This window comes from Urocampus carinirostris, chromosome 7 (genome assembly GCF_059441175.1).
Source record: "Urocampus carinirostris isolate Australia breed hairy pipefish chromosome 7, RoL_Ucar_1.0, whole genome shotgun sequence".
NCBI lineage: Eukaryota > Metazoa > Chordata > Actinopteri > Syngnathiformes > Syngnathidae > Urocampus > Urocampus carinirostris.
The window spans coordinates 3,653,737-3,680,421 of NC_142355.1; the positions used below are offsets into that span (position 1 = coordinate 3,653,737).

Below are 26,685 nucleotides of genomic sequence, written 5' to 3' on the forward strand. Positions count from 1 at the left end.
TAATGGTATGTTTAAAGTCCAACGACGTAACCCACAAAGTCACGCAAGAACTGTTCAATTTCACAAAAAAATATTTTTTGTTTATTAACGTCGCTAGCTTTAGTTCCAAGTCTAAAAACGAAATTAAATCCAAATATACTATATATAATATACAGTTTTCACACGGGATTTCCTTTTACGGTAATGTGATTTGATGAGGCGACGTGACGTCATCACACCCGGAAGTGAATCCACATCGTGTGTCGATCATCAATATTCGCAGGTACAGTATTTTGTACAAACAACTTTACAACAAAGATCGACTACAAAACATTTACTTTTGCAACATGATAGAGATGAGCGGGACAGAAAACGAGAAGGTAACAACGCAGAAACATTCTTTTTCGGATAGTAGTTGTAGTTTTAACCCCGATCATTGCTTTTTCAGGGTCCTGCTGCCCTTAGGGAAGAAGGTAACATTCTTTTCAAAGCCGGAGACCTGCAAGGTGCTGTGAGTTGTTACACAAGAGCACTGAAACTGAGTCCCAACAAAAATGAGAGCGCCATCCTCTACCGCATTCGCTCTGCGTGCTTCTTAAAACTCGAGGAATACAACAAAGCGGAGACGGATGCCTCTAAATGTAATGTACTGTATTATTTTCGGTTGTGCATGCTATTGTTTCCAGAGATGCTTATATTACTATCTGTGGGAAGTACAGGAAAAGTGAAAAATACAAATGATGTCCTTAAATGGTCTCCTACCAACTTATCAACAGGGTTGGGTAGGGTTTCTTTAACTGGATTACTTTCAATTACTTTTGGATTACTCCAATACCAAAATATGCTAAAAGACAAAATAAACCAAATATGAATAAAATGATGACTCACAACACGTGGTAAGCTTTCTCTCCTGGCTTTGATCTCTTTGATCTCCGGCAAAACGAACATAAAATGCGACAGAAACAAAATGAAAATAAATCCAAACAGCTTTTTGCCGTTCGATGTATTCCGTTACTCCCCAAGCCAGCACAAAATGGAGTCATTTTATTCCTATTTAGTTTCTTTTGTCTTTTATTAGCATATTTGGTATTGGAGTAATCCAAAAGTAATTGAAAGTAATCCAGTTAAAGTAACCTTACCAACCCTGCTTATCAATCAATCGGTACTTGTAGGAGTAAGAAACTGATTTCTAAAATAATTTAATTCAGTGTGTGTGTTTTTAAGCTATCTATTTCTATCTATCTATCTTCCTTGGTCATATCCCTCAAGAGGGGTGACCGACAGCAAGACAAACACATACAATAACAAAGAAAGTAAAAGGGGAAAAATAGCCAAAAAACACACATAAAACATTTTTGGACTATGGCCAACCCAAATGCCCAAACACCCAAACAAGTTAGGCACCTCGGCACCTAAGTTGGTCATTCTTTCGTCCCTCTGGATGAAATGGGACACAAGAAAGCGGCCATGTCACTCGGGTCAGGGTGACACAACACACTCTTTGTTCAACAGTAGGGCCCGACAGCTTTCACTGGTTTACCCCTGCCACATCATACAGGTGCCCTGCCCATCTCTTAAAACACGCCCAAACATTCCACTATCTTTTCACAACACCTCTACACTCACTCCTATCACCAACAATAGCTCCAGCTTTCACTAGATTTAGACCTCTTTCCTGCAGTGCACTCATCACACCATCCAGCCACGTCAATCGCGGCCTTCCTCTTGGTCTCCTTTCATTGACTTCTGCTCTGTGGATCCTCTTCAACTTTCGCTCCTCATCCATCCTCTCCATGTGTCCAAACCAACCGTGTACTCCCTTATCCACACGCTTGCTCAGTTCCACTACTACTCCAGTTCTGTCTCTCGCAATTTCATTTCTCAATCTATCCAATCTTGTCACTCCTAACATACTCCTAAAACAATGAAAAATAAAAGCGCCTTAGACATAATTGTTTCTGTAGGATTGTAATAATCAAGCTCGTCCCATTACCAGATTCCATTGCATTTTGCAGGTGAACATAATCTAAAGGCCATTGTGTGACTAATGCGTGAAATTACCTTTGATTATTTGCGATTTCTATTTCAGCTCTGGATACAGACCCAAGTGATGTGAAAGCTAGGTTTCGGAGGGCTCAGGCTTATCAGAAACTCGGCCGTCTTGACCAGGCTTTTGCGGATGTGCAGAGATGTGCTCAACTTGAGCCCAAAAACAAAGCATTCCAGGATTTCCTCAGACAGTTAGGAGCGCAGATTCAGCAAAAGGTGGTTTAATGCTTACGTGAGTATTTTGGATACCTAAACAAAAAAGTGCTAATTTTTTCTTCATTCTGGTCTTGGTAGTCGCTACAGGCAAACTCCACAGATGCCCGTGTGAGACAGATGTTCTCCATTCTTGCAGACACATCTGTGAAAGATGCTGATCGACAAAAAGTATGTTTGCCTTCCTGGGAAAAAAAAAATGCAGTAAAAAAAGTTTTTCTTCCAGTACAGTAATCCCTTGCTCTACCATGGTTTACTTATCGAGGTTTTTTGCTACTTTGCAGTTTATAACAGGGATGTGATTTTTCCGACTATAGTTGGAATTCCGATTTTTTCACTTTCACCTTTTTCACTTGCGTAGCAAACAAATGAAAAATCCGACTGTCTCACTCTTACCTTTATTGCCCTGGCGCACCCTGGCGGCCGTTAGAAAAATTGCATAAATTGGCCGCATCGTTGCAAAAGCTGCAGGGTCTGAACTGCATTTGAACTGACCCTGCAGTATTTACAAAACAATCAGGTATGTGGGCAAATTATTTTGTTATTTAAATCTTCTAAAGATGTTACTTGAATGATTAATTTAAGCAGGGTTTTGGACAAGTAAATTGCTTAAAACCCAGGAGCTTCAGGGGGCTCCGCCCCCCCTGCATCCCCCCCCCCACCAGGCTCCGCCCTGGAAACCCCGGGGGGCCTGTGGCCGGCTAGGTTTCAGACTTTTTCTCCTCACGTCAATCACATCCCTGTTATAATCGTTCATTGTGTTCAGCATTCTGATTACCGTATTTTCCGCACTATAAGGCGCACCTAAAAGCCTTTATTTTTTTCAAAAGCTGACCATGCGCCTTATAAGACAGTGCGCCTTATTTATGGATCAATATTAATTCGCAAAGTCTTGCAACTAACTTGCAGCCGCCGACTAGATTTTCCCCCGAACGCCAAGTAGTCCGCGGTGTATGCTGGGATTTATTTACCGGCGTTTCATTGGCTAACCAATGTGTCAATCATCATTTGAATGGATCGCTATTGGCTAAAGTTATTCGGAGGTCAAGGGGAGGATCCTTTTTATCATTTACAGGCTGGCATTGGCTTGAACGGCATAACAAAGCCTGCAATTGGTCCAAAAAGACGTGTCAATCATCAGTTGAATCGATCACTATTGGCTAAAGTTATTCAGAGGTCAAGGGGCGGATCCTTTTTATCATTTACAGGCTGGCATTGTCTTAAACGGCAAAACAAAGCCTGCAATTGGCCGAAAAAGATGAATGCGTATAGCACGTGGCTGACGGCATACAGAAAGGATTTTTTTACTATTTTGTATTTGTAAATATTTTATTCTCCTGGATTTACTAAACTCACAGATATAAGAGGACCACGGCTGCACATTATTATGAACACAACGACTTCGGTGAGCTACTCCGGCTATATATATTATCTCTGTATCTTGTTTCAGACTGAACTCGATGTTTCTGTGATAAGCGGTGCAGATAATGGATGGAATGGAGTGTCTATTTTTAAATTAAACTCAATTCCAAGTGTTTATTGTCATATATACAGCAAAGTTGCGAGCGAAAAAGAAAATAAAAACTAAGGAATTGTTGGCATTTCTTGAATCCCAAGACTTTAACCTTCCGAATGATGGAACGATGCATTTGAGTGACATCGTACGGACACCGCATCCGCACGTGTTCTCGACACGTATTTGCGTCTTTGCAAGTTTTCGGAATGTTAAGGGGGTAATCAGTTGGACTGAATCATCTGACTGTTTTGTCGACATTCCCATTGTAGTGCCTTATAATCTGGTGCGTCTTATGAATGTCAAAAATAGGACCAAAAACTATTTTTTCGGGGTGCGCCCTATAACCCGGTGCGCCTTTTAGTGACGAAAATACAGTAGCTAAACAGACAAAAATGCTTTCTGTTGCCAACAATTTGGACCTCTCCACCTGCTAAACTTGCTCAGGAGCCATTCCCTTTCTTAAAAAGATTCCTGAACAAATAAACAAAGGTTTTTCTTTCACAGGTTGACTACCACGGGGCGGTTCTGACACGCACCCCTGTGTGTAGGATGAGGGATTACTGTAATCCTGTTCTGTGACAGTCTAAATGATGTTGTCAACTAACTGATTTCAGGCTGCCCAAAATCTTGTGGTGTTATCTCGAGAAGATGCAGGAGCTGAGCAGATTTTCCGTAACGATGGAGTGAGGTTGATCGACCAACTTCTTCATTCAAAGCAGGAAGATGTTGTCCTCAGTGCCCTGAGGACTCTGGTTGGCCTTTGTACAGAGCATCAATCCAGAGTAAATTTTAACAATTTAACAACCATTCAAATGCTCTCAAATGTTTAATAGTTGGGGGTAAAACATTATAATAATAATAATAATTTCCTTTGTATTGTCATTCTGTGTAACAATGTACACAGAACGAAATGTCGATACACCTGACCCGTTGTAGCGAGCCGATGCAGCCGCAGCCAACAGAGGGCGCCGCCATTTTACCAATGTTATAAGTCTTTGGTATGACTCGGCCGAGGCGCGAACCAGCGACCTCCCAGTCTCAAAGCGGGCGCCTTACCATCTAGGCTACTGAGCTGGTATATCATGCCCACAGTCACAGTTCCAAAAATAGATGTGATTCTTTTGAAAATATGAATGTAAACAATGAAAAAAAATCATAGAAAGTAGATATTACCAATATAAAACACTTTATAATTGGCTTAAGAAATCATTTACATGATCAGTGTCTTTACTTCCATGATCAAAACTCAATATCTCAGCTTTTTTTATCAGAATTGATGTTTCAGTATTGATATTTCGGAAATGCAATTAAAGCGTGTAGCAACTCAAACTGAAGTAACAAAATATTTAGTTCTCAGCTTAAAAGAATTGGTGACCACAGACTTAAGTCACACTTAAAAAAAAGGGGTTACAATTTTTCAAGAAGAATTATTTCACAATGTGGGTACAATACCTTTGGAATATAAACACAAGAACAGGAAAAACTTTGTAATTTTACTCCGGAAAGCCTAAATTTAGATTCTAACCCAGTGTTGATTGACTGTGAGGCAGATATGCTCACCCAGTGGTCTCCAACGTTGTGCCCATGGGCACCAGGTAGCCCCCTAATAACACCTGAGTAGCCTGTGGACCTGTTCTGAAAATAGCTCAACGGTGATGGGTCAATTTGTAAAGTCATTTTTATTTGTATAGCCCTTAATCACAAAGAGGACGGTTCTGAGAGACCAATCCATTTTTCCAACCGTTCTAGTAGGATATTATGGTCCACTGTGTCAAAAGCAGCACTAAGGTCCAGCCGCAGCAAAAGTGATGAAGCGCCAGAGTCCATTGCCAGTAGGAGATCATTGGTTACCTTAATCAGGGCTGTCTCAGTAGAGTGGTTAGCCTTGAATCCTGATTGCATTGATTCAAAAAGATTGTTCTCGGATATGAAATCATCCAGCTGCTGTGCCACTACTTTTTCAAGTACTTTAGAAAGAAACGGTAGGTTTGACACAGGTCTATAATTACATAAGCTTTCTGGATCAAGGTTGGGTCGTTTCAGTGTAGGTTTGATAACAGCAGATTTAAAAGCAGCTGAAACTACACCTGAGGAGAGTGATATGTTTATAATATTTAGAACTGAAGGTCTAAGGACCCCAAAAAGACCTTTAATAAGCGAACCTGGAAGCGGGCCGTATTCACCACTTGTTAAAGATTATCGAGTGACAGTTCACTAATTTGAAATTTGATTTCTAACTGGAATGATGTTTTAGTAGTTGACAGAGAATTTTTTTAACTCAACTTCTAATAATTACTACCAAGGAATGACCAATAACATGAGGTGTTGTCATTTTAGAAATTCACATCAAACTTTGTGCCAATCGGTAACAAAGTAGTTCTCAGCTTCTAAAAGGTTGGTGACCCCTTTGCTAACCATTATGTGAAGTGTAATTTATTTCCATAAGCTTTTTTTGCTGGTTTTATACTGCATATCTTTCCATCAGTAATACTTATAGATACCCCAATATTTAAGACTGCGTGTCCAATTCATATTATCTATCTATCTATCTACCTTAGTCATATCCCTCAAGAGGGGTGACCGACAGCAAGACAAACACATACAATAAAAAAGAAAATAATAGGGGAAAAATAGCAAAAAAAAAAAACACAAACATTTTTGGACCATGGCCAACCCAATTGCCCTAACACCCAAACAAGTTAGGCACCTCGGCACCTAAGTTGGTCATGCTTTCGTCCCTCCAGATGAAACGGGACACGAGAAAGCGGCCATGTCACTCGGGTCAGAGTGACATAACACTCTTCTGTTCAACAGCTTTCACTGGTTTACCCCTGCGGCATCATACGGCGGCCCAGCCCATCCTTAAGAACGCGTCCACAATCCCACTATCCTTTCACAACACCTCTCCACTCCTTTCTATCACCAACAAGAGCTCTAGCTTCCATTATATTTAGACCTCTTTCCTCCAGTGCACTCATAACACCATCCATCCACATGAATCGCGGCCTTCCTCTTGGTCTCCTTCCATTGACTTCTGCTCTGTAGATCCTCTCAATTCATATTATAAATTGTTTATATTTATATATGCTGTATTTAATTTATTTTACATTATCTTTTCACACATTCATTTTTTACCTTCATCTTACTTTGCATTGATAGAAGCCCCACAATCCTTTTTATTTCGTTATAATGACAGTCTATTCATTCATTCATCTGCATATTCATCGACTAAGTAAGTTTAGAGAAACCTGTTGAACGTTGTCGTTTTTACAAAAAATATGATGTATCACCATATTGACTGCACATTTCTGATTTCTTAATGCTGGATTGCGTGTTTATTTTCCATTTCAGACAATGGCAATAGTGAATGAGTTGGGCATGGAGCAACTGTGTACAGTAATGGGATCAGGAGACTCTGCTGTTTCTCTGGCCACCTGCCACCTGCTGCAGGTGATGTTTGATGCGCTCACAGAGGGAATGAAAAGGGAGGTCAGGGGAAAGGAAGAAGCCATACTTCCTGGTGAGTTTTATTCTATATTTGTTTTCATATTTTGTTCAGTTAGATACTTGCTGTCCTAGATCAGGGGTCTCCAAACTAAGGCGGCAAGCAACGTTCCCTCTAAGCTGCGCGCTTGCACAATTGCGCACTGCCCGCACATTCTCAGCGCACAAGAAAATCTATCCAGCGCAATGTTCCCTCTAAGCTGCGTGCGTGCCAGCTCACAAAAATCAGGGCTCGAAATTGCTAATTAAGAAGCGAATTAAGTCAAAGTTACAGTGCATGAAGGTAAAAATACACAGGTTCCCCTGACGCTGTGTTATAAATGCAGTATTCTGAAGTTAATGTCGAAGTAGAACAAAGTTAAGTAGTCAGTAAAGTTTTTCGAGAACCGGCTTCTTCAGCTCTGCTCACTGTAATGAGCTGGCTCTTTCAGGTTCCAAACGGCTCTTCAGGTTGTTTTTGCTTCTTTAATCCCAACATGACCAAATATTATGTAAAACTATGCACAAAATGACTTAAAGGAAGGGGGGAATAGAACAAAGAAGAAAAAATACCAAAATGAAAAAGTAATAAAAAGCTGAGGAAAAAAAGAAACAAAAGGAAAAATTCAGAAAAAAAGCCAGAAAAAAACAAAACGAAAGAAACAAAGAGAAAAAGTAAATAGAGAACAAAAAGAAAAAGTAACAGCTAGGAAAAAATAAACAAATAATTTCCAAGTCAATCTTGTTGCCAACATTGTACTTCCACTAAAAAACTTGATTAAATACAGTTGTGTATCTTGCAGCCGCCTAAATAAGCCCCTAAAAATGTTAGTATTATGCGACAAAAGATACCAGGAAAAAAAAGAAATGAAAATCTTGTGAAAGAATTGTTGTAAAAACAAATGTCGTTTGTAGGCCCTGCAACCTTTGCAACCGTACATGAGTCAATTCGTTCAAAAGTGAAAAATAATTTTGCATTGCCGGAAACTCAGCAAAATGTAACGTGATGTCAAGTTTTGGACATGTTTGATAATGACTTAGTTGCCACACTTGGGATTACTGTTGCTCACTGTTGTTTCAAGCGTTGCTCACCGACTTTGTGTGAACGCTCAGACCCCTGGAAAATTACAGGGAACATTGGCGGTAATCCATATCAGGCCCACCAATGCCTGAGAGGCGATGCTGAGAGGAGCATAAGCAAAAACAAAAAAACGACTTCTAGTCAAACAATGACCTGTTTTTAATTTGCCCACTGGATTTCGTCAAAGCCTCGTGCCACTCCACCCATTGTCACTGTATATCAGGGGTGTCAAACTCATTTTAACTCGGAGGGGCCACACGATAGAACAAACATTCTGTCGGGGGCCGGACTAGTAGATTAAAGAGAAAGAAAAAGAGGGATAAAGAAATAAGAGAAAGAGGGAGGGAAAAGGAGAGAGGGCGGGTCAAAGAAAGAAAAAAGGGAGAGAGGGAGAGAGCGTGAGAAACAAAAGAGATAAAAAGAGAAGTCGTGAGAGAGGGGGAAAGAAAGGGAGAGGAAGAAAGAAACCAAAAGAGAAATGGAAAGACAGAAGGAGAGAAAAGAGGAAGAGAAAAGGAAAAAAGGAAGTTAGAGCAAAAGAAGTGCAGTAGCTCAGGAGGTAGAGCGCTCGTCTTGGGATCAAGGGATCCCAGTTCGAATCACGGCTTGTCATTGTTACATGTCGAAGTGTCCTTGGGTAAGACACTGAACCCCTAATACCCCCAATAAGCAGGTTAGCGCCTTACATGGCTGCAAGGCCGCTATTGGGAAATGTGGAGCACATTGTAAAGCGCTTTGGGAAGTCATTGACTTGAAAAGCGCTATATAAATGCAGATCATTTCATAAAGACACAGAGAGAGAAAGAGACAAAGAGCAACAAAGGAGGAGAAAAAGAGAGACAGAGAGTGTGAAAGAGACAGAGAGTGGGAGAAAAGGGGTGGAAAAGAGAGAGAAAGAGAGTGAGAGAGAGAGAAAGAAATACAAGTACAGTGTCTTTGTTCGAGGCACCTGGCTTTTGCAACATTAAGTTGACATATTTCAACCTGCAGCTTGTTTTTCTCTTGCGCTTCTCTGAGTGTTGTCTAGCGGGCCGGATTCAATCCCATAGCGGGCCTGATCTGACACCTGTGCTGTACATTGACTAGCATTTATCAAACTGAGACAATTGTGCAAACTCAGGCGTTGCGCATATTTAATATTGAATATGAGCACAGGAGGTAGAGCGCTCGTCTGGGGATCAAGAGATCGCAGGTTCGAATCCCGTCTCCTCCGTGTTACATGTCGAAGTGTCCTTGGGTAAGACACTGAACCCCTAATGCCCCCAATAAGCAGGTTGGCACCTTGCATGGCCGCTATTGGTGTGTGAGTGTGTGTGAATGGGTAAGTGTGAAGCACATTGTCAAGCGCTGTGGGAAGTCTTCATTGACTTGAAAAGCGCTATATAAATGCAGATCATTGCATTTTATTCTTTTGAATTTCTTTTTCAGATTTGGACAAATGAACCTTATGATCTTCAACATTATTACTTTTTAATTTCATTAGCCTCAATCATGTACTTACCGTGATATTTACATCTCAATGGATACACCATTTTTAAACACTTTGTATCTTTTTAAATTCCTAGTTTCAGAAATAATAGTTGTAGCAGGACTTGGTATCTATTGCTATTCAAAGATTGAATACGCCGACGGGTATCATTGGTATTAAACATCCTTTATTTATTTAAATTGTAAAACTGTATGTAACATCCTTCATGCCCACATTTCTTGTGTAACTATTGTGTAAATTATAACCTTATCTTCTTTGTTCCTTATTGTGTAAATTATAACCTTATCGTCTTTGTTCCTTTATCTTCTTTGTTTTCTTTTATACTCACTGTCAAAGTGAAGCTGGAGTGCCACGCCCAATTTCGTTGTCACAATATGTTCAACCCATTTTGTAACAATGACAATGAAGGTATATTCTATTCTATTCTAAATGGAATGGGACAAATATACTCTGGACAGGTTTATTAAATATCAAATTGTATATGATAGGGGGCCTTCTCCCAATTATGGCTTTATTTTGTCATTCAATACAGAGCCATCTAAGGAGCTCCGCTCGATGTTGCGACATCTCTTGGAGATGATGCTAGCATCAACTGTTTCAGGACCCGGCAGAGACAACGCCATCAACCTTCTTGTTAAACAAGTACCCCGCAAGTCTTTAAAGAACCCTGACAACTCGCTGACATTATGGGTGATAGACCAGGGTATGTCTGTATCTGTGACGTATTTTAATTTTGAAATCTTTTTTGTGGCTCAGACAGTGTTCATTTTAGCTGTGAAAAGTGATAGGTCCCGGGGACTCGCATGCTCAAAAATCTATGGGTCCCAACAGAGATCTATGGGTCCCTAAAATTTAGTGTGCTCCATGCCCTTACAAACTGTCGTATTTTCCCTTACAAAATACAAAAAAAAATCCTTTTTTTTTCCAAACATGTTTATTTATGTAGTTTAACATGTTATATTGTAACTGTGTTTCCTTATAATATATATATTGTTAATGAACATTTTGTTGTGAGACACTGAGTTGCTCGACATGAATGAGATTTATTAGAAAAAAAGTTCAAAAATTAATTAGCTTGGATGTTCACTGTAGAAGGAAAAAATACATGCAAATATACTTAAGTAGAATAATACATTTTCTTATTCAAATTATGAATTCATTTTCTGCATTAAATTATTGTTGGTAATATACTGATTAAAGGGATCACCACAGACCTGTCAGCTCGGTAGCCTAGATGCTAGGGCGCCCGCTCCGAGACTGTGAGGTCGCTGGTTCAAGCCTCGGCCGAGTCATACCTAAGACTTACAACATTAGTACTTATTGGCTCCCTGCTTGGCGCTCAGCATTAAGGGTTGGAATCGGGGGGTTTGACTAAAATGGCTGCGGCTGCATCGGCTTGCTACAGTTTAACTGTACGGGTCAGGTGTATCGATATTTTGGTCTGTGGCAATGGTTACAAAGAATGACAATAAAAGTAAATTCTATTCTATTCTTTTTTCATTTTCTCCTTTTATACTTCTTTTTTTTTTCTTAACTTCTTTATACAACATAATAATTCGTAATATAATGCATCAAAGCAAGTGAGCTGTTTGAGAGCCGGCTCTCTTTAATGAGTTGAGCCAAAAAAGCCGGTTCTCTAAAAAGAAACGGACTTTCACTACACAACTCGAACTGGAGATCGGCGTGCAGACGAAAACTCGAACCGCGAGACCAAAACAACAACGGCGGATCTGCCTCACGAAAAGTTTGGAGTGCGGTAAAGCTTTGTTAAAAAATGATAATGACAATTTCGTGTCAAAAAAGTTGGGGCCTCGGGACGCACGTTGGTTTGAGACTATGCGTCCCCAGCAAAAATAATGCGTCTAGGACGCAGGGACGCGGGCAAACCAGAACACTGCTCAGATAAGAGATTAAGTAGCAAATGTTTCTGCTGAGCAACAAATAATTAGGACAGTTTTTAGTTATGCACTTGGTATTTTTCTCGTGGCATGTGATCGTTATTTGTTTTGCAGGGCTAAGAAAGATCTTGGAAGTCGCAGCAGCTGTTCCTGAACTCTCTAAAGGGCCTAAACTTACAGAAAACTCCCATATGAGCTGTGCAGTCTTGCTTAGCAAGCTTTACGATGATCTTCAAAGCGACAAAGAGAGGGAGAACTTTAACAAACTCTGTGAAGACTACGTTCGGTGAGTTTGTCACCCAGGTTTTGGAGCGGCAGTGGCTCAGGAGGTAGAGCGCTCGTCTTGGGATCAAGAGATCCCAGTTCGAATCCCGGCTCCTCCGTGTTACATGTCGAAGTGTCCTTGGGTAAGACACTGAACCCCTAATACCCCCAATAAGCAGGTTAGCGCCTTACATGGCTGCACGGCTGCTATTGGGAAATGTGAAGCACATTGTAAAGCGCTTTGGGAAGTCTTTGACTTGAAAAGCGCTATAGAAATGCAGATCATTTCATTTCATTAAATTTCAAAAGATTTACCTGTGTAACAAAACAACAGGTGGCATACAGTTCCTAGCCAAAGTATTGTCTTACATGTTGTTGAAAATAGTTAACCTTTTTATTTGAAGCCTGAAACATGGCAATATGTCAAAAAGTTCTTGCGGGGCTAATACTTTTCCAATGCACCGTATCTCTTGAAATTTAAGCTGTAACTTCCTTCAGACATTCCGGTTTGTATTTTCCTTAGAGAACACTTTAACCGAACGAGCCTTGAAGCCAAGCTACCGGCCATCCAGACTGTATCCGTACTACTCCAAGGACCGAGCGACGTTGGCAACCGAGCTTTGGAGATGTCAGGAATGATGGATGCCGTTATATCTCTGTGTGCCTCCCAAGATGTGATTCACCAGCAAGTAGCAGTGGAGGCTCTTATTCATGCAGCGGGTAAAGCAAAGAGGGCTTCCTTCATCACCGCCAATGGTGTAGCGCTTCTCAAGGACCTCTACAAGAAAAGTGAGAATGACAGGATACGTGTGAGAGCTCTGGTGGTAAGAAAGCCATTCATTTTAAATATATACATCGCTGAACGTGGAACAAAATTATGACTGAATTTTCCGGACTATTAGCAGTGTCTGAAACTCATGACAAAAAGTTACCGGACACCAGGGCATACAACTCTGAAAAGTTGACTGCCCAGCCATGAAGTTGCCTGCCGGAGGGGGTGTATATGAGGGGGGTGAGGGACAGACAGAGATGGCCAGATCCAACTAGATGTTTGATATTACTGTACACACGGTCCAGTGTTCAATGATTCTGCTGTTATTGTAGCGCATAGTCCCCCACCCCTGTTTTTACCGGAGTCTCTGTCTTGTTAGTGCCGGTGAAGCGTGCGTCCTGCTAGTTGGACTGCGGCGTCGGGGAAGTCAAGACTCCGTGATGACAAAAATACTGCAATTTCGGACGAAGCTGTCGGTGGCGATCAGCAGCTCAAATTCACTCATTTTGTGGTCGATGGATCTGGCATTGGTCAGGAACATGCTTGGAAGCGCTGGTCTGTGTGGTCGCCTTCTTAGCCTAGGCCCGACCGGCAGCCTTTAATTTTTCTCCGTCATTGTCGACAGGCAGATCACCCAGGGAGATCCGGTGGTCTCTGTATATCCCTCAGGTTGTTGTGGATGTTATTATAGTTTTAAAAGGAGTCCAAGGGAAAATATAAGGGATAAGAGAACGCTGAAAAACAAAAGACGAACTGGAGAGCCTGAAGCCGCTGCACTGCTTTAGGGAAGCAGGTTCAGGCGGAGACTGATATATTAGCCCTTACACTAACATTGGTTCATCAATCAAGTGTGTGTTAGTGAGTATACAAAGTAAAAGGCTGGGTGATTAGCTGTTAACATTAGTTCGTCAATCTGGCTCTAAAGTATGAGGGCTCACACTTTTCAAATCGCCGGCTCTGTTGAAATTCCCAGGCACTCTTTGTTTTAAGTCAGGTCATGTTGGTTGTATTGACGTTTTTGTTTATTTTTATTTTTTCAAATCAGGGAGCTATTTTAGTTTTCATGTACCTTTTTATATGAGTTGTTGCAAAGCCCAATTTTATTTCCTCCATTGTTCGTTTTGGTTTAAGTGAAAGATTAGCCATGTTAGTTGGGTTGAAATTATCATTTATTTACTCTAAAATGTTTCAGGGAGCTATTAGAAGTTTAATCAGAATTCATAACAAATATTTTTGTTCCTTTTTACATTATTACCAGCTCAGTAGCCTAGATGGTAGTGTGCCCGCTTTGAGACTGGGAGGTCGCTGGTTCGCGCCTCGGCCGAGTCATACCTAATTGGTATAATGGCGGCGCCCCCTGTTGGCTGCGGCTGCATCGACTCGCTACAACGGGTCAGGTGTATCGACATTTCGTTCTGTGTACATTGTTACAAAGAATGACAATACAAAGGAAATTATTATTATTATTATTATTATTAAAAAAATCTTTTAGGGTTTGAAAGCAAATGAATATCGGATCCAAATATCGGTTATCGGCCACCTCTTATTACCAATAATTGGTATCGGCCTTAAAAAACTCATATCGGTCGATTCCTATTTTATATCGTTCAGGACTTGTTTCGGGTCTATTTCAGTTGCATCCAATGTTTTGCGATTTTGGTCAGCATCATTTTTCAACTGATTTATCATTGCACCAATATATACTGTAAGTGCATAAAATCCACTAAGTATCTTACTGTAGCTTTAATTCCATGCGGCTTCTACAGTGTTCATTTTACCTCTGAAAAGTGATGGGTCCCGGGTACTCGCATTCTCAAAATCTATGGGTCCCAACAGAGATCTATGGTTCCCCAAAATTTAGTGTTATCCAGGTTGAAATTGTAAATCGGCAAAAATATATGATATAAATCTATATATTCATTCAGTTTTAATCATCACAGTTTATTGGTAATACAAAGCAGTTATCACTTCAAGATTTTTCTGTCACAACAATATTGTACATTATACAAAATAATATTGCTGAAAAAATTATATTAATCTATATTTTCATTCAGTTTTAATCATCACAGTTAATTGGTAATACAAAGCAGTTATCACTTCAGATTTTTCAGTTCACAATATTGTTCATTATACAAAATAATATTGCTGAAATATTAGTCTACATATTAATGCCGTTTTAATCATCATAGTTAATTGGTAATACAAAGCAGTTATCACTTCAGATTTTTCAGTTCATATATTCTTCGTGGTTTGCTGTCCCGCCACAGTTGTAATGCCTTCTCAAGGTCCAATCCATTATCATCCTCATAGCGTAACCAGAATATAATTCGGTCCATTTTGGCAGAAAAGTCCTTTTCTTGCTAGTATTCTTTTGTTCATTTTCTTTCGTCGAATCGTTCGCTTCAACAAACGTGTTTTCCTTGCCTCTGCGATCTTCCGAAGAATTTCTCCGCCGTTTTTTTCGTGCCGGAATTATTGCCGTTGTTATCTGCATTATGTTTCGACTTATTACTGACGCTGAAGAAATTACCAATTTTGTGTTGATTTTCACCTAATACCTAATACACGGAGGCATACTTAACCTTCACTCGACGACAACCACCAAAACAATGACGTCATCTCGAAGCAACGAGATCTCGTTTGCCGAGATCTGCGTGCAGACGAAAACTCGAACTGCGAGACCAAAACAACAATGGCGGATCTGCCTGACAAAAAGTTTGGAGTGCGGTAAATCTTTGTTAAAAAAAAAAAGTAATCGTGTAATAATGACAATTTTGTGTCAAAATGACAATTTTGTGTAAAAAAATGTGCGTCCTGGGGACGCACGACCCCAGCAAAAATTATGCGTCTGGGACGCAGGGACGCGGGCAAACGAGAACACTGCTTCTAGTCCAGTGCACATTATGACGTCTATAGCTGTCAATGGCAGTGAAAGAGTTCTCTGGTGGTTATTCAGGGGCTGTGCAAACTTGGATCAGCAGGAGGAACTGATTTCAGCATGAAGCAGTTTGCAGAAGGATCGACGCTGAAGCTGTCGAAGCAATGCAGGAAGTATGTGCGGCTGAATTTTCCAGTGTTAAACATATTGGAACCGAACAGATGGGTGGTCATTGTTGGATATTTCCTTATTAGGTGGCTTTGTAATGAGTCTCTGCCCGCTACATCCCGCCGGTGGTCCGTGGAAGGTCTCGCTTATCTCACCTTTGATGCTGACGTGAAAGAGGACTTGGCGGAAGACAGAAGTGCACTTCAGGCCATGTTTGAACTCGCTAAGGTTTGAGTTGTTGTGCATTTACCGTGCGATGAAGAGAATGTGTGAACTACTTTTTTATATTGACTTGCCTTTTTCCTCCTTTGCAGTCTGAGGACAAAACTGTCCTCTTTGCTGTTGGTTCTACTCTGGTCAATTGCACCAATAGCTATGAAGTGGAAAAGCCTGACCCTCAGATGGTTGAGCTGGCCAAGTATGCAAAGCAGCATGTCCCTGAAGAGCACCCAAAGGTAACACATTAAGCAATAATCTTTGCAAAGCAGAAAATGCCCTACATTTTTGGAGAATAGAAATAACTGTTAACAGGGTTTGTGCTTGAAATCCTTGAAAATGCTGGAGTTTTCAAGGATTACAACGTGTTTTGAAGTTTGTGAAGTGCTTGTAAATGCTTAAAATTGTTGCCACGTTTCTCAAGTCCGCTAAAAAAATTAAGCAGACATCGCTCTCCTGTGGCTTTGCTTTGCCATTTTATTTCTTCTTCCCTCGTTTTTAACTGCAGCTACCATTAGTTAGCACTGCAGGAAAGCGGTCTAAATATAATGGAAGCTAGAGCTCTTGTTGGTGATAGAAAGGAGTGGAGAGGTGTTGTGAAAGGATAGTGGGATTGTGGACACGTTCTTAAGGATGGGCTGGGCACCCGTATGATGCGGCAGGGGTAAACCAGTGAAAGCTGTCGGGCCCTGCTGTTGTACAAAAGACTGTGTTGTGTCACCCTGACCCGAGTGACATGGCCGCTTTCTGGTGTCCCATTTTATCTGGAGGGAAAGCATGACCAATTTAGGTGCCGAGGTGCCTAACTTGTTTGGGTGTTTGGGCAATTGGGTTGGCCATGGTCCAAAAAATTTTGTGTGTGTTTTTTGCTATTTTTTCCCTTTTATTTTCTTTGTTATTCTTGCTGTCGGTCACCCCTCTTGAGGGATATGACCAGGGTAGATAGATAGATAGATAGATAGACCATTACTTAGTACGGCATTGTCCTATAAAGCCCCCTATGCGTCATGCCAAGCAGTCCAGGTGCATGCTACACCTAAACAGTGCACTATGAAATGTAACTGTGTATTAGTGCAAGAATTACATATCAAATATTGACATTTATTATGGGCCATTCAAAAGGGGAACATTTCCCAGTCGTAAATTGTTAAGGGAAGAACCTCCTGGAGCTTAAAATGTAAGCTACACATTACCCAACACCTACATTGGGAGAGATGTGTTTCAAAAACAAATATATTTGCGATTTACTCAAGATCAAAAATCATATGTCTTGATAAATGCTCATGCAAGCTTAAATATCCAATATGTAAAGAGCAGATGTGGCGCTGCAAAACAAGTCAAGTCAAGTCAAGTCATTTATCAGATTATTTCTTTTAATGGTACTGGAAAAAAATGGAAAATTGGCTTTAAAAAGTCTTTAAAAAGTGCTTTTATTTGGCCTCGAAAAGGTTCTACAAACCCTAGGTTTAGTAGATAAGGAATATAGATTCCTTATTTCTCCGTCAGCATTTTTATGTAATGTAATGTGCAATTGGAACCATACACAGGGTAGGATAGCGAGATCATACTAATATTTTATTCCTGCAGTCCAAATGATTAAAATTAGATGATTTAGTCAAATTTTTCACTGCACAACTGCTATTTAAGGTCAACAAAAACATAGTGCCGGAAAACATCCATAAATTATTCATTCGGAAAGAGGGAAATTATAACTTAAGGGGCTGTAGTGAATTCATCATCCCAAAGGTGAGAACCACCAGGAAAAGTATGTGTGTGTCTGTGTGTGGAGTCAAGCTTTGGAACAGTTTGCAAGACGAGATCAAACGATGTCCAACTATTCACTTGTTCAGGTTTAGATAGAAAGGAACATTCCTGGTGGAATACAGAGATGAAGAAAATCGGGTATGAGTGATACGAAAGATTTGGAATAGTGCGTCTAGTTAACTTTGTGTTATTGTTGCTATTTTTATACAATAACTGTTATTATTAATATCATTATAATTGTCGTTATATCATTGTTATATTTGTAGGGGTAGGGAAATATAAGCATTTGCTTTTGGAACATATTATGTAACGTTATTTTGTTGTTAAATTATTGTTTTTGTTCCGTTTTTATTTTGATGTTCGAATAAATGTTCATTCATTCATTCAATGTGACATTTTTTGACCAATCAGGATGCAGCTTCCTATGTAGAAAAGAGGCTAATCAAGCTGCTGGAGGCTGGTGTGATTTCTGCTCTAGTGTGTATGGTCAAGCATGAAAGCCCAGCACTCACGGATGCATGTAGAGAATGTATCTCCAGGTATGTATCCAGAATGTATCTTCCCACCCGTTGTTATTAATCAGCGTCGATATTAATCCCTTCCCTTTTTTTCTCACAAAAGGGTATTCTTAGCTTTAGTGGAGCGTCAAGAAGACAGAGGCACTGTAGTGGCACAGGGTGGAGGAAAGGTGCATTACTTCAATGCTAAATCTATTTGAGCTCATACCATAATTTAAAATGCAATCCGTCTTCTGCCATAGGCTCTCATCCCACTGGCATCTGATAACACCGACGTTGGCAAAGTCAAAGCAGCACAAGCACTTTCCAAAATTACTATCACATCCAATCCAGAGATTGCCTTTCCAGGAGAACGGGTAAAAAAAAAATCGATAGAAATCTACTAATGTAGTTCCGCTTCTAAAACAATTCTTGTGTTGTTTTTCTCAGATATACGAAGTTGTGCGGCCTCTTGTCAGTCTCTTAAATCTTCAATGCACCCTGCTACAAAACTTTGAGGCTTTAATGGCTCTGACGAACCTGGCTGGAATCAGTGAGAGACTCAGGTTGGCCACTAGGGATAGTCTTTCCTAAGAAACGTACATGATTTCTTTTAATGGGGCTTGCAACTGGCTGGCACCCAGTCCAGGGATACCCTTGACCTCTACCCATAGTCTGCCCGAATGGATTGCAGCACCCCCACTATCCTCCTGAGGACAGGGGGTTGGGAATTGACTGAAATATTTTTTTAAGTAGAATCCCCAACACATAGCTTACCGTAAATTCCGGACTATAGAGCGCACCTGATTATAAACCGCACACACCACATTTTAAGAGGACAACCGATTTTGTACTTACACAAGCCGCACCTGTATATAAGCCGCATGCGCCCACATTGAAAAATGTAACACAAACACTAAATTAACCCAAACCCGACTTTAAGTCCCGCGATTGAAACTGAATGTGCTTCATTAAAGTACACATTCCAAAAATCACAGCCGGTAAAACGAACGGAAAATGATACCGGTACTTAAGGTTTGATGCAGACCTGCAGATTCCAGGTCCCGTTGAATTATACATGGTTGCACATATTTACAAAGAAAGACAGTACACCGAGAGAGTTTTCAAAGCTTTAATAATAATAATATAGCTTTCATCCCAAACGGTGCCTGTGACTGGCCAGTTAATGGTAGCAACACGCTAGCAACACGCTCGCAACACAGTAAACGGGTCTGTTAAAAAAACATACCGTACTTGTAAAAATCACGGTAAACCGTCCTCATCTTCCTCCTCAGAACTGAAGCCATCAAAGTCGTCTTCCTCAGTGTCGGAAAGAAACTTTGTCATATAGACGTCGTCCCACGCTCCCTTATTCCAAAACACGCTAGCAACACGCTCGCAATACAGTAAACGGGTCTGGTAAAGTTAACGTGCAGTAGCTCTGTTTCATTCTTTATCGGACTGCTCGATTGCTTTTAGCTTGAAAGCTGCGTCATGTGCCTTTCTTTTTGCATTTTGCATGATGAGGGTATGTTTACGCTAATTTAATTTATGCACAAGCCAAGAAGTGTCAGTCTTCCTCGGTGCATATATTCCACCGGTCTAAATCTTACCTTTTGTACTCGAGCGCCGCTGGCGGCTGTTAGAAAAATTACATAAATTGGCCGCATCACTCAATAAGCCGCAGGGTTGAAAGTTTGGGAAAAAAGTAGCGGCTTATAGTCCGGAATTTACGGTAATCCCCTTTTGAGGATAACCAGGCTGCAACAGATTTTGTATTGGGTAACAAATAAAAGTAAACGGTAAACTTTAACTGTAAAAAGTTTGAACACCCTATTTAGAATTTATTTTAGTTTCATATGACTTTTTCTACATAAAATACACTGTATTTATTCGAGTATGGTGCACACTCGTGGATAATAGGCACCCCAATTTTTTAATTCAGAATCAGTATGAAAGTTGGTATCAAATTTCAACTTTTTCTCAGCTCAAACTAAGTATTGTGAGTGACATTGTTGCATATGTGCGGCCATGATTAAAATTATTGACAACGGAAACCATGAGAAAAATGGCAACATATAATTTTAAATGTATTCATTTAATGTCCTTCAAAATCTGATTCATCATCAGATACACCAAAGAGTTGTTTACCTCATCATGGCTTTTTGTGTTTAGAACTTTCAGCACGACTTTGTGTTTTCTACTATCTTCAATTTTGGACTCTGGTACCGTGAATACAAAATAGTGTAATAATGATAAAAAATCGAATGCCAAATTGTTTGTATGTCATCCGTACTACTGTTGGTTTAGTGCAGGGATGTCAAACTCAATTGCACAAGGGGCCAAAATTCAAAACACACTTAAGGTTGTGGGCCAACCAGGATAAACATTTATTGAACACACTTAAACTGAATGTTTTTGGAACATAAATATGAATAAAACAGACAAGAATATTAAATGTAAACCTTAAATCTCTTATACAGTATTTATTATTTTGCTGTAAATAAAAATATCTTGTTAAATTGTACAACTTAGAACTTAACTTAAACAACTTAACATTAAAATTCCTTTGCTCCTATGCCAATGTATATATTAAAAAAAAAAAACTTAAATATCCCAAAATATTTTGCTCTCCTTAATATATCTCCTGTCAAAAGTAGAAAGATGAAAATGCTAGATAAATTATTTTGTAAAAACGTCACAACATTCTGAGAACAGGGAGCCTGATGTGCTTACCTTTGGCGCAGACAGAGAAGGGCGAGAGATGGGAGGGAGCGCTTGCACGTTTTGCATAGCTCCACCCATCCCTCCCACTCACCCAATCAAATAACTTTGAGTTCTCTTCGGGTGTTTTGGCGTATTTACAATTTGTTCCGTGGATTCGTCAAAAAGTATCCGAACACTGAACACAGATTATATAGTGAGCTTTTATATAAAGGATTCTTTAGCATTGTACAGCCAAAACGAGTTTTTTTTTGTGTGACACTTTGACTAAATTGTTGTGAAAACGTGCCTTATGTATTTTGAAAAGTACTGCTTCGTGACTAAGCCTAGGTTTGACTTTGCGTGTATCTGAACAGAATCAATGGCTCAAGTTTTGAACAAGATGGAGAAAATTTGCATGCAATTAAATTTGTCGCTGAGCCATAGGTACTCACAGAAAGAGCCATAGGTTCCCGACCCCTGGTATATATTATAGTATACACCATATATGAAGGAATAGGTACAGTGACTAAAACATCAGAATATGATGTCCAGGGATGAGACGGCATTCTTCATAATGACGGGCCATTAATAACAATAATGTAAAATGGTCTTGCGGGCCGGATATGATTACACGGTGGGCCAGATGTGGCCCGCGGGCCGGGAGTTTGAAACATGTGGTCTAGTGGTTAAGATGTGGCGCTCTCACCGCCGCAACACGAGTTAGCTTCTTGTTACCTCCAATGTTTTGTGATTGGGGTCAGCAATATTTTTCAACTGATGAATCATTGCACAAAATAGGGTAATATACTACACTAAAATCTTGTGTATAACGCGCATCCAAATTTTCGAGTTATTTTTTTAGTAATAAAAAAAATGCACATTATACACAAAAAGACGGTAAATCAAATAGTATAGCCCTGTTTTGAAGTGTATGCATGTTTTGTTTCCCAGACAAAAGATAATCAAAGAGAAGGCTGTGCCAAAAATTGAAGGTTACATGTTCGAGGAGCATGACCTGGTGCGAGCAGCTGCCACAGAGTGCATGTGTAACCTTATTCTGAGCACAGAGGTTTGACATACCATTCGTAATACTGGGACGTGCGTTGGAAAAGCTGAACTGAAAAAATATGTGTCTGGTCAGGTGCAGGAGCTGTACCTTGCCACTGGTAACGATCGCCTGAAGTTGCTTGTCCTCTACTGTGGCGAGGAGGACGAAAGGTTAAGAAGAGGCGCCGCAGGATCACTGGCCATGCTGACTGCTGAGCAGCCTCAACTTTGTGCTCGGATCACCACCACAGTGAGTCTCTCCCCAATAATACCTCTATCGAATCCATGTTGAACTCAACACTGCTTCTCACTGTGCCTTGCCCCTCTAGAACCTTTTGTGATATTGCCACACTCCGGGCTTAAAACTTAAAGCTAAAACATTAAAAATGTTTTCTAAGAATCACAAGGGAGACACAATCGTGAGGTGGAACCAAATTGTTTCAACATTTTATATTATATTTACAATGAAAAAACTGAAAAGCAGGTGTTCCAAAAGTAAAGAGAAAACTAATCAGAGAAGCAACCAAGTGATCACATTTGATGACCTACTGGTATACACAGCAGAGGTGGGACAATCTGTGCATATGACAACTATTAGTTGTACTCTGCATTAATCTACCCTTAATGGTGGAAGAATTGCAAGAAGAAAGCCCTTTCTGAAAAAGAATACCATAAAAAATGCCTATTTGGCATTTCCAAGAAGCCATGTGAGAGACACAAATAACATGTAAAACAAGGTGCTCTGGTCAGATAAGACCAAAATTGAACTTTTTAGGCTGAATGCAAAGTGTTTCGTTTGGCGTAAGAGTAACACTGCACATCACCTCGAATCACCATCCCCACTGTCAAACATGATGGTGGTAGCATCATGCTCTGAGGTTGCTTTTCTTCAGCAGGGACTGGGAAGATCGTTCGAGTTGTTGGGAGGATGTATGGGGCCAAAACTAGGGCGATTCTGGCAGAAAATCTGACAATGTGGTACCGGTTCACCCTCAAACAGGAGAACAACCCTAAACACAAAGCAAAATCTACAAAGGAATGTCCAGACCTCAATCTTATACAGCATTTGTGGAAAGATCTGAAAAATCAATCAAACATTAAGGGACTTTTTCAAGATATACAAAACTTACTGAGACATACACAATTAGGCTCGAGGCTGTGATCCCTGTAAAAGGATGTTCTACAGAGCATTAACTCAAAGTGGGACAAGAGTTTTGCAATGATTTACAGTGGAACCTCGGTTCTCAACCATAATCCGTTCCAGAACCCTGTTCGAAAACCGATTTGTTCGATTTTCACAACAAAAATAATGTAAATTGTTTTAATCCGTTCCAACACCCTGAATGTTTACCTTGAATGTTTAACGTAAACATAAAGCTAACCCAGGCTAATTGTACGTTCGCGTTATCGTAGTCTTCCGTACGAATCATTACGCTAACATGAATGTGTAAAAATAAAAAAAAAAGGATAAAGAAAAGAATTATGAATAGGATTTCTTAGCTTTGTGGTGGTCAGCAGAAGCCATGCTGTATTCCCTAGCAAGATCAGACACTCGCACACCTCCTTCATATTTGGGCTATTATTTCTTTCTTAAATGCAATAGTTGTACGCACTACTTTTCTTTTTTCTCCTGTAGCAACTTTGCTGCTTGCACTGACTTTCTTCGGAGGCATAATTAGGGGCTAAAACACTTAGTACACCTATAAAAGCGAAGGCAAAACGAAGCACGTCCGCACGCGATAACAGTTGGTCACGAAAAGAGCTATCTATCCATCGCACCCTAGCGTACGCACTCACGCATTACCGGCGTTCGAACTCCGATTTTTTGAACGAAAAGCGAAGCAAGAATTTCTCTAAATTTTTGTCGGACTCCGATTTGTTCGAACTGAGAGGCGTTCGAAAACCGAGGTTCCACTGTATTTTCAATTTCTTATTCGTCAGCACAGGATAAAATATTGAATAAATTTGGTTTATTTTCACCATTGTTTCTCACATGTTATTGATTCTTAAAAATATATTTTGAGTTTTTTTATTGATCAGCTCAAAGTCTGAAATATGACAATATGTCTTAAAGTTCTTTGGGGGTACGATAGATAGATAGATAGATGCTTTATTCATCCCCGCAGGGAAATTCGCATTTCCAGCAGCATCTCTTCGCTGAGAACAATACAATAATAAAGCAAAAAGAATACAATATACAAATACCCAATGTGACATGCTAATACCCACTGTAGCGTGTTATATAGAGTATCCACACAGAATACATATTGCAATAAAATACAGTAATATGCAATGTAGGGGGTGTGGTTTAATGTGGGCCTTTACTCCGCCGGGCGGAGTTAAAGAGCCTCATGGCATGAGGAAGAAAAGATCTCTTCATTCTGTCCGTGGTACAAGACTGTGACAGCAGTCTGTCGCTGAAGCTGCTCTTCTGTCTGGAGCTAATGCTGTGTAGTGGATGTGATGAATTGTCCATGATTGACCGCAGCTTTTCCAGTGCCCGTCTCTCAGCTACTGTTGTCAGGCTGTCCAGCTCTGTGCCCACAACAGAGCTCGCTTTCCTCACTAGTTTATTGAGACGAGAGGCATCCTTCTTCTTGAGGCTGCCTCCCCAACACGCCACCGCATAGAAGAGGGCGCTTGCCACAACAGTCTCATAGAATATTTTCAGGAGCTTTTTGCAGATGTTGAAGGACGCCAGCCTTCTGAGGAAGTCAAGTCGGCTTTGACCTTTCAAGGCACTGTATCTCATACCTCTTATTTTGTTTTTTCCAGACGACCCATTGGCTGGAGATCCTGCAGGCACTACTGCTCAGCGAAATATCTGACTTGCGCCATCGTGGCGTGGTCATTGTTTGTAACATGATGCGAGCTGAGAGGAGTCTGGCAGAAAAGCTTATCAAGAGTGAAGTCTTGGAGATTCTGTCGGTCATGACAAAGGGAACAGAGGGCAAACCGGAACCAGCCTCAATAATGGCTCAGAACTGCCTTGATAAGGCAATGGAATACGGTATCATCATGAGTAGAGAGGGAAAGGAAAGGCTGGGAGAAACTGAAACCTGATTTACCTTCACTGTGTGAATTCACTCCATTTTAAAACAATATAGAATACCTGAACACATATCCAGGGTGGGGTAGGGTAGGGTTACTTTACCTGGATTACTTTCAAATACCTTTGGATTACTCCAATACCAAATATGCTAATAAAAGACAAAAGAAACTAAATATGAATAAAATGACCAAATTTTGTGCAGGCTTGGAATACATGGAAGGGCAAAAATGATGTTGGCAAGCTGTTTGGATTTATTTTCATTTTGTTTCTGTCGCATTTTATGTTCGTTTTGCCGGAGATCAAAGAGATCAAAGCTTACCACGTGTTGTGAGTCATCATTTTATTCATATTTAGTTCCTTTTGTCTTTTATTAGCATATTTGGTATTGGAGTAATCCAAAAGTAATTGAAAGTAATCAAGCAGTGGTTAGCGCATGTGCGGCACAGTTCATGTCTCCTGCGTGGGTTCAAATCCAGCTCCAGACTTCCTGTGCGGAGTTTGTATGTTCTCTCCGTGCTTCCGTGAGTTTCCTCCGGGCACTCCGGTTTCCTTCCACATTCCAAAAATCATGCATTTTAGGTGAATTGGCCGGTCCAAATTGTCCCTAGGTTTGAATGAGCGAGCGAGTTGTCTGTCCCTGTGTGCCCTGCGATTGGCTGGCAACCAGTTCAGGGTGTCCCCTGCCCACTGCCCGATGATTGCTGGGATGGGCTCCAGCACCCCCGCGACCCTACTGAGGATAAGCAGTGTTGCTAATGAGATGAGATGAGAAGTTAAAGTAACCCTACCCAACCCTGCACCTATCACATCCGTTTCAACTTTGCAGATCATTGGTTTTTGGCTGAAGTCCATACTGAAATACTCCCTCAAGATAAGAGAATTATATTTAGAAAATGAAGTGACCAAAAAACTTTTATACCTTGCAACGAATGTGCTGTATTTTATCACTATCATGCTTTCTTAAACAATGCACAAATCATGTTCCATTTTTTAGTTTTGCTATAGTTTCTTAAATTATATATGACACTTTATGTTGTTCACATTTCTTGTGTGTGTGTGTGTGAGAGCGTGCACATTCATATACTGTACACCAAAATTCACAATAAAATAAAACATGAACGTCACAACCACTACCAAGTCCAAAATTTATTCTACCAGTGTGTCATGAGATTTTGTCTAGTGTCCTGCTGGAGATTGCCCAATTTTATCTTTTAAAAAAAAGCATGTAATTTATTGAGTTTAAACTTAGTAGTATTGTTGGGAATTAGACTATATTTAGGGATCAGAATTTTCCGCGGATCCCCGCTGTTTTTGAACCCCAAAGGTCATTCCCGTAAATCGTCTAAATTCGATGAGAAAATATTTTGGGGGGGGGGGTGAGGTATGATACGTGACTGTTTCATCACCCCAAGTTAGCAGTTAGAGATCGCGAGAAAAATCGGCAAAAAGAAGCGCAGCGCATTAGATCTATAACACACAACAAATAGATCGACTCCTACCATTGGTCGATAGGTTCGCTGATAACCAATCAGCGGAGCTTTTGTTCAGAGCATTGGCTTTCTCAAACATGGCGCTCCTTCCGGTCTTTTCAAACGGTGAAATGAGTGTTTGAA

General features: G+C 40.4%; 1 protein-coding gene across 2 annotated transcripts; it reads left to right on the plus strand.

The window, feature by feature from the left end:
• Positions 1 to 209: 209 nt before the first annotated feature.
• unc45a (unc-45 myosin chaperone A) lies at positions 210 to 26,205 on the plus strand. Of its 2 annotated transcripts, XM_088339546.1 has the most exons (20): positions 221 to 262; positions 334 to 359; positions 428 to 620; positions 2,069 to 2,244; positions 2,323 to 2,412; positions 4,372 to 4,539; positions 7,109 to 7,277; positions 10,343 to 10,513; positions 11,823 to 11,994; positions 12,496 to 12,796; positions 15,701 to 15,795; positions 15,877 to 16,018; positions 16,105 to 16,245; positions 18,182 to 18,309; positions 18,392 to 18,458; positions 18,531 to 18,644; positions 18,718 to 18,833; positions 21,925 to 22,042; positions 22,115 to 22,270; positions 24,796 to 26,205. In XM_088339546.1, exons 2-20 carry the CDS (start codon positions 336 to 338, stop codon positions 25,081 to 25,083), a joined length of 2,829 nt encoding a protein of 942 aa, XP_088195672.1. In that variant the 5' UTR covers positions 221 to 262; positions 334 to 335; the 3' UTR covers positions 25,084 to 26,205. The 2 variants fall into 2 exon arrangements, with proteins under 2 accessions (XP_088195671.1, XP_088195672.1); XM_088339545.1 differs by having other exon boundaries at positions 210 to 359.
• The last annotated feature ends 480 nt before the right edge of the window (positions 26,206 to 26,685 follow it).

Excerpts from the sequence above, each read along its gene's own strand:
- unc45a (XM_088339545.1), top strand. The coding sequence starts at position 327 with ATGATAGAGATGAGCGGGACAGAAAACGAGAAG. Across the intron at positions 4,540-7,108 it reads GTACAGAGCATCAATCCAGA|ACAATGGCAATAGTGAATGA; the intron begins GTAAATTTTAAC and ends TTTCCATTTCAG. Across the intron at positions 22,043-22,114 it reads ACCTTATTCTGAGCACAGAG|GTGCAGGAGCTGTACCTTGC; the intron begins GTTTGACATACC and ends GTGTCTGGTCAG.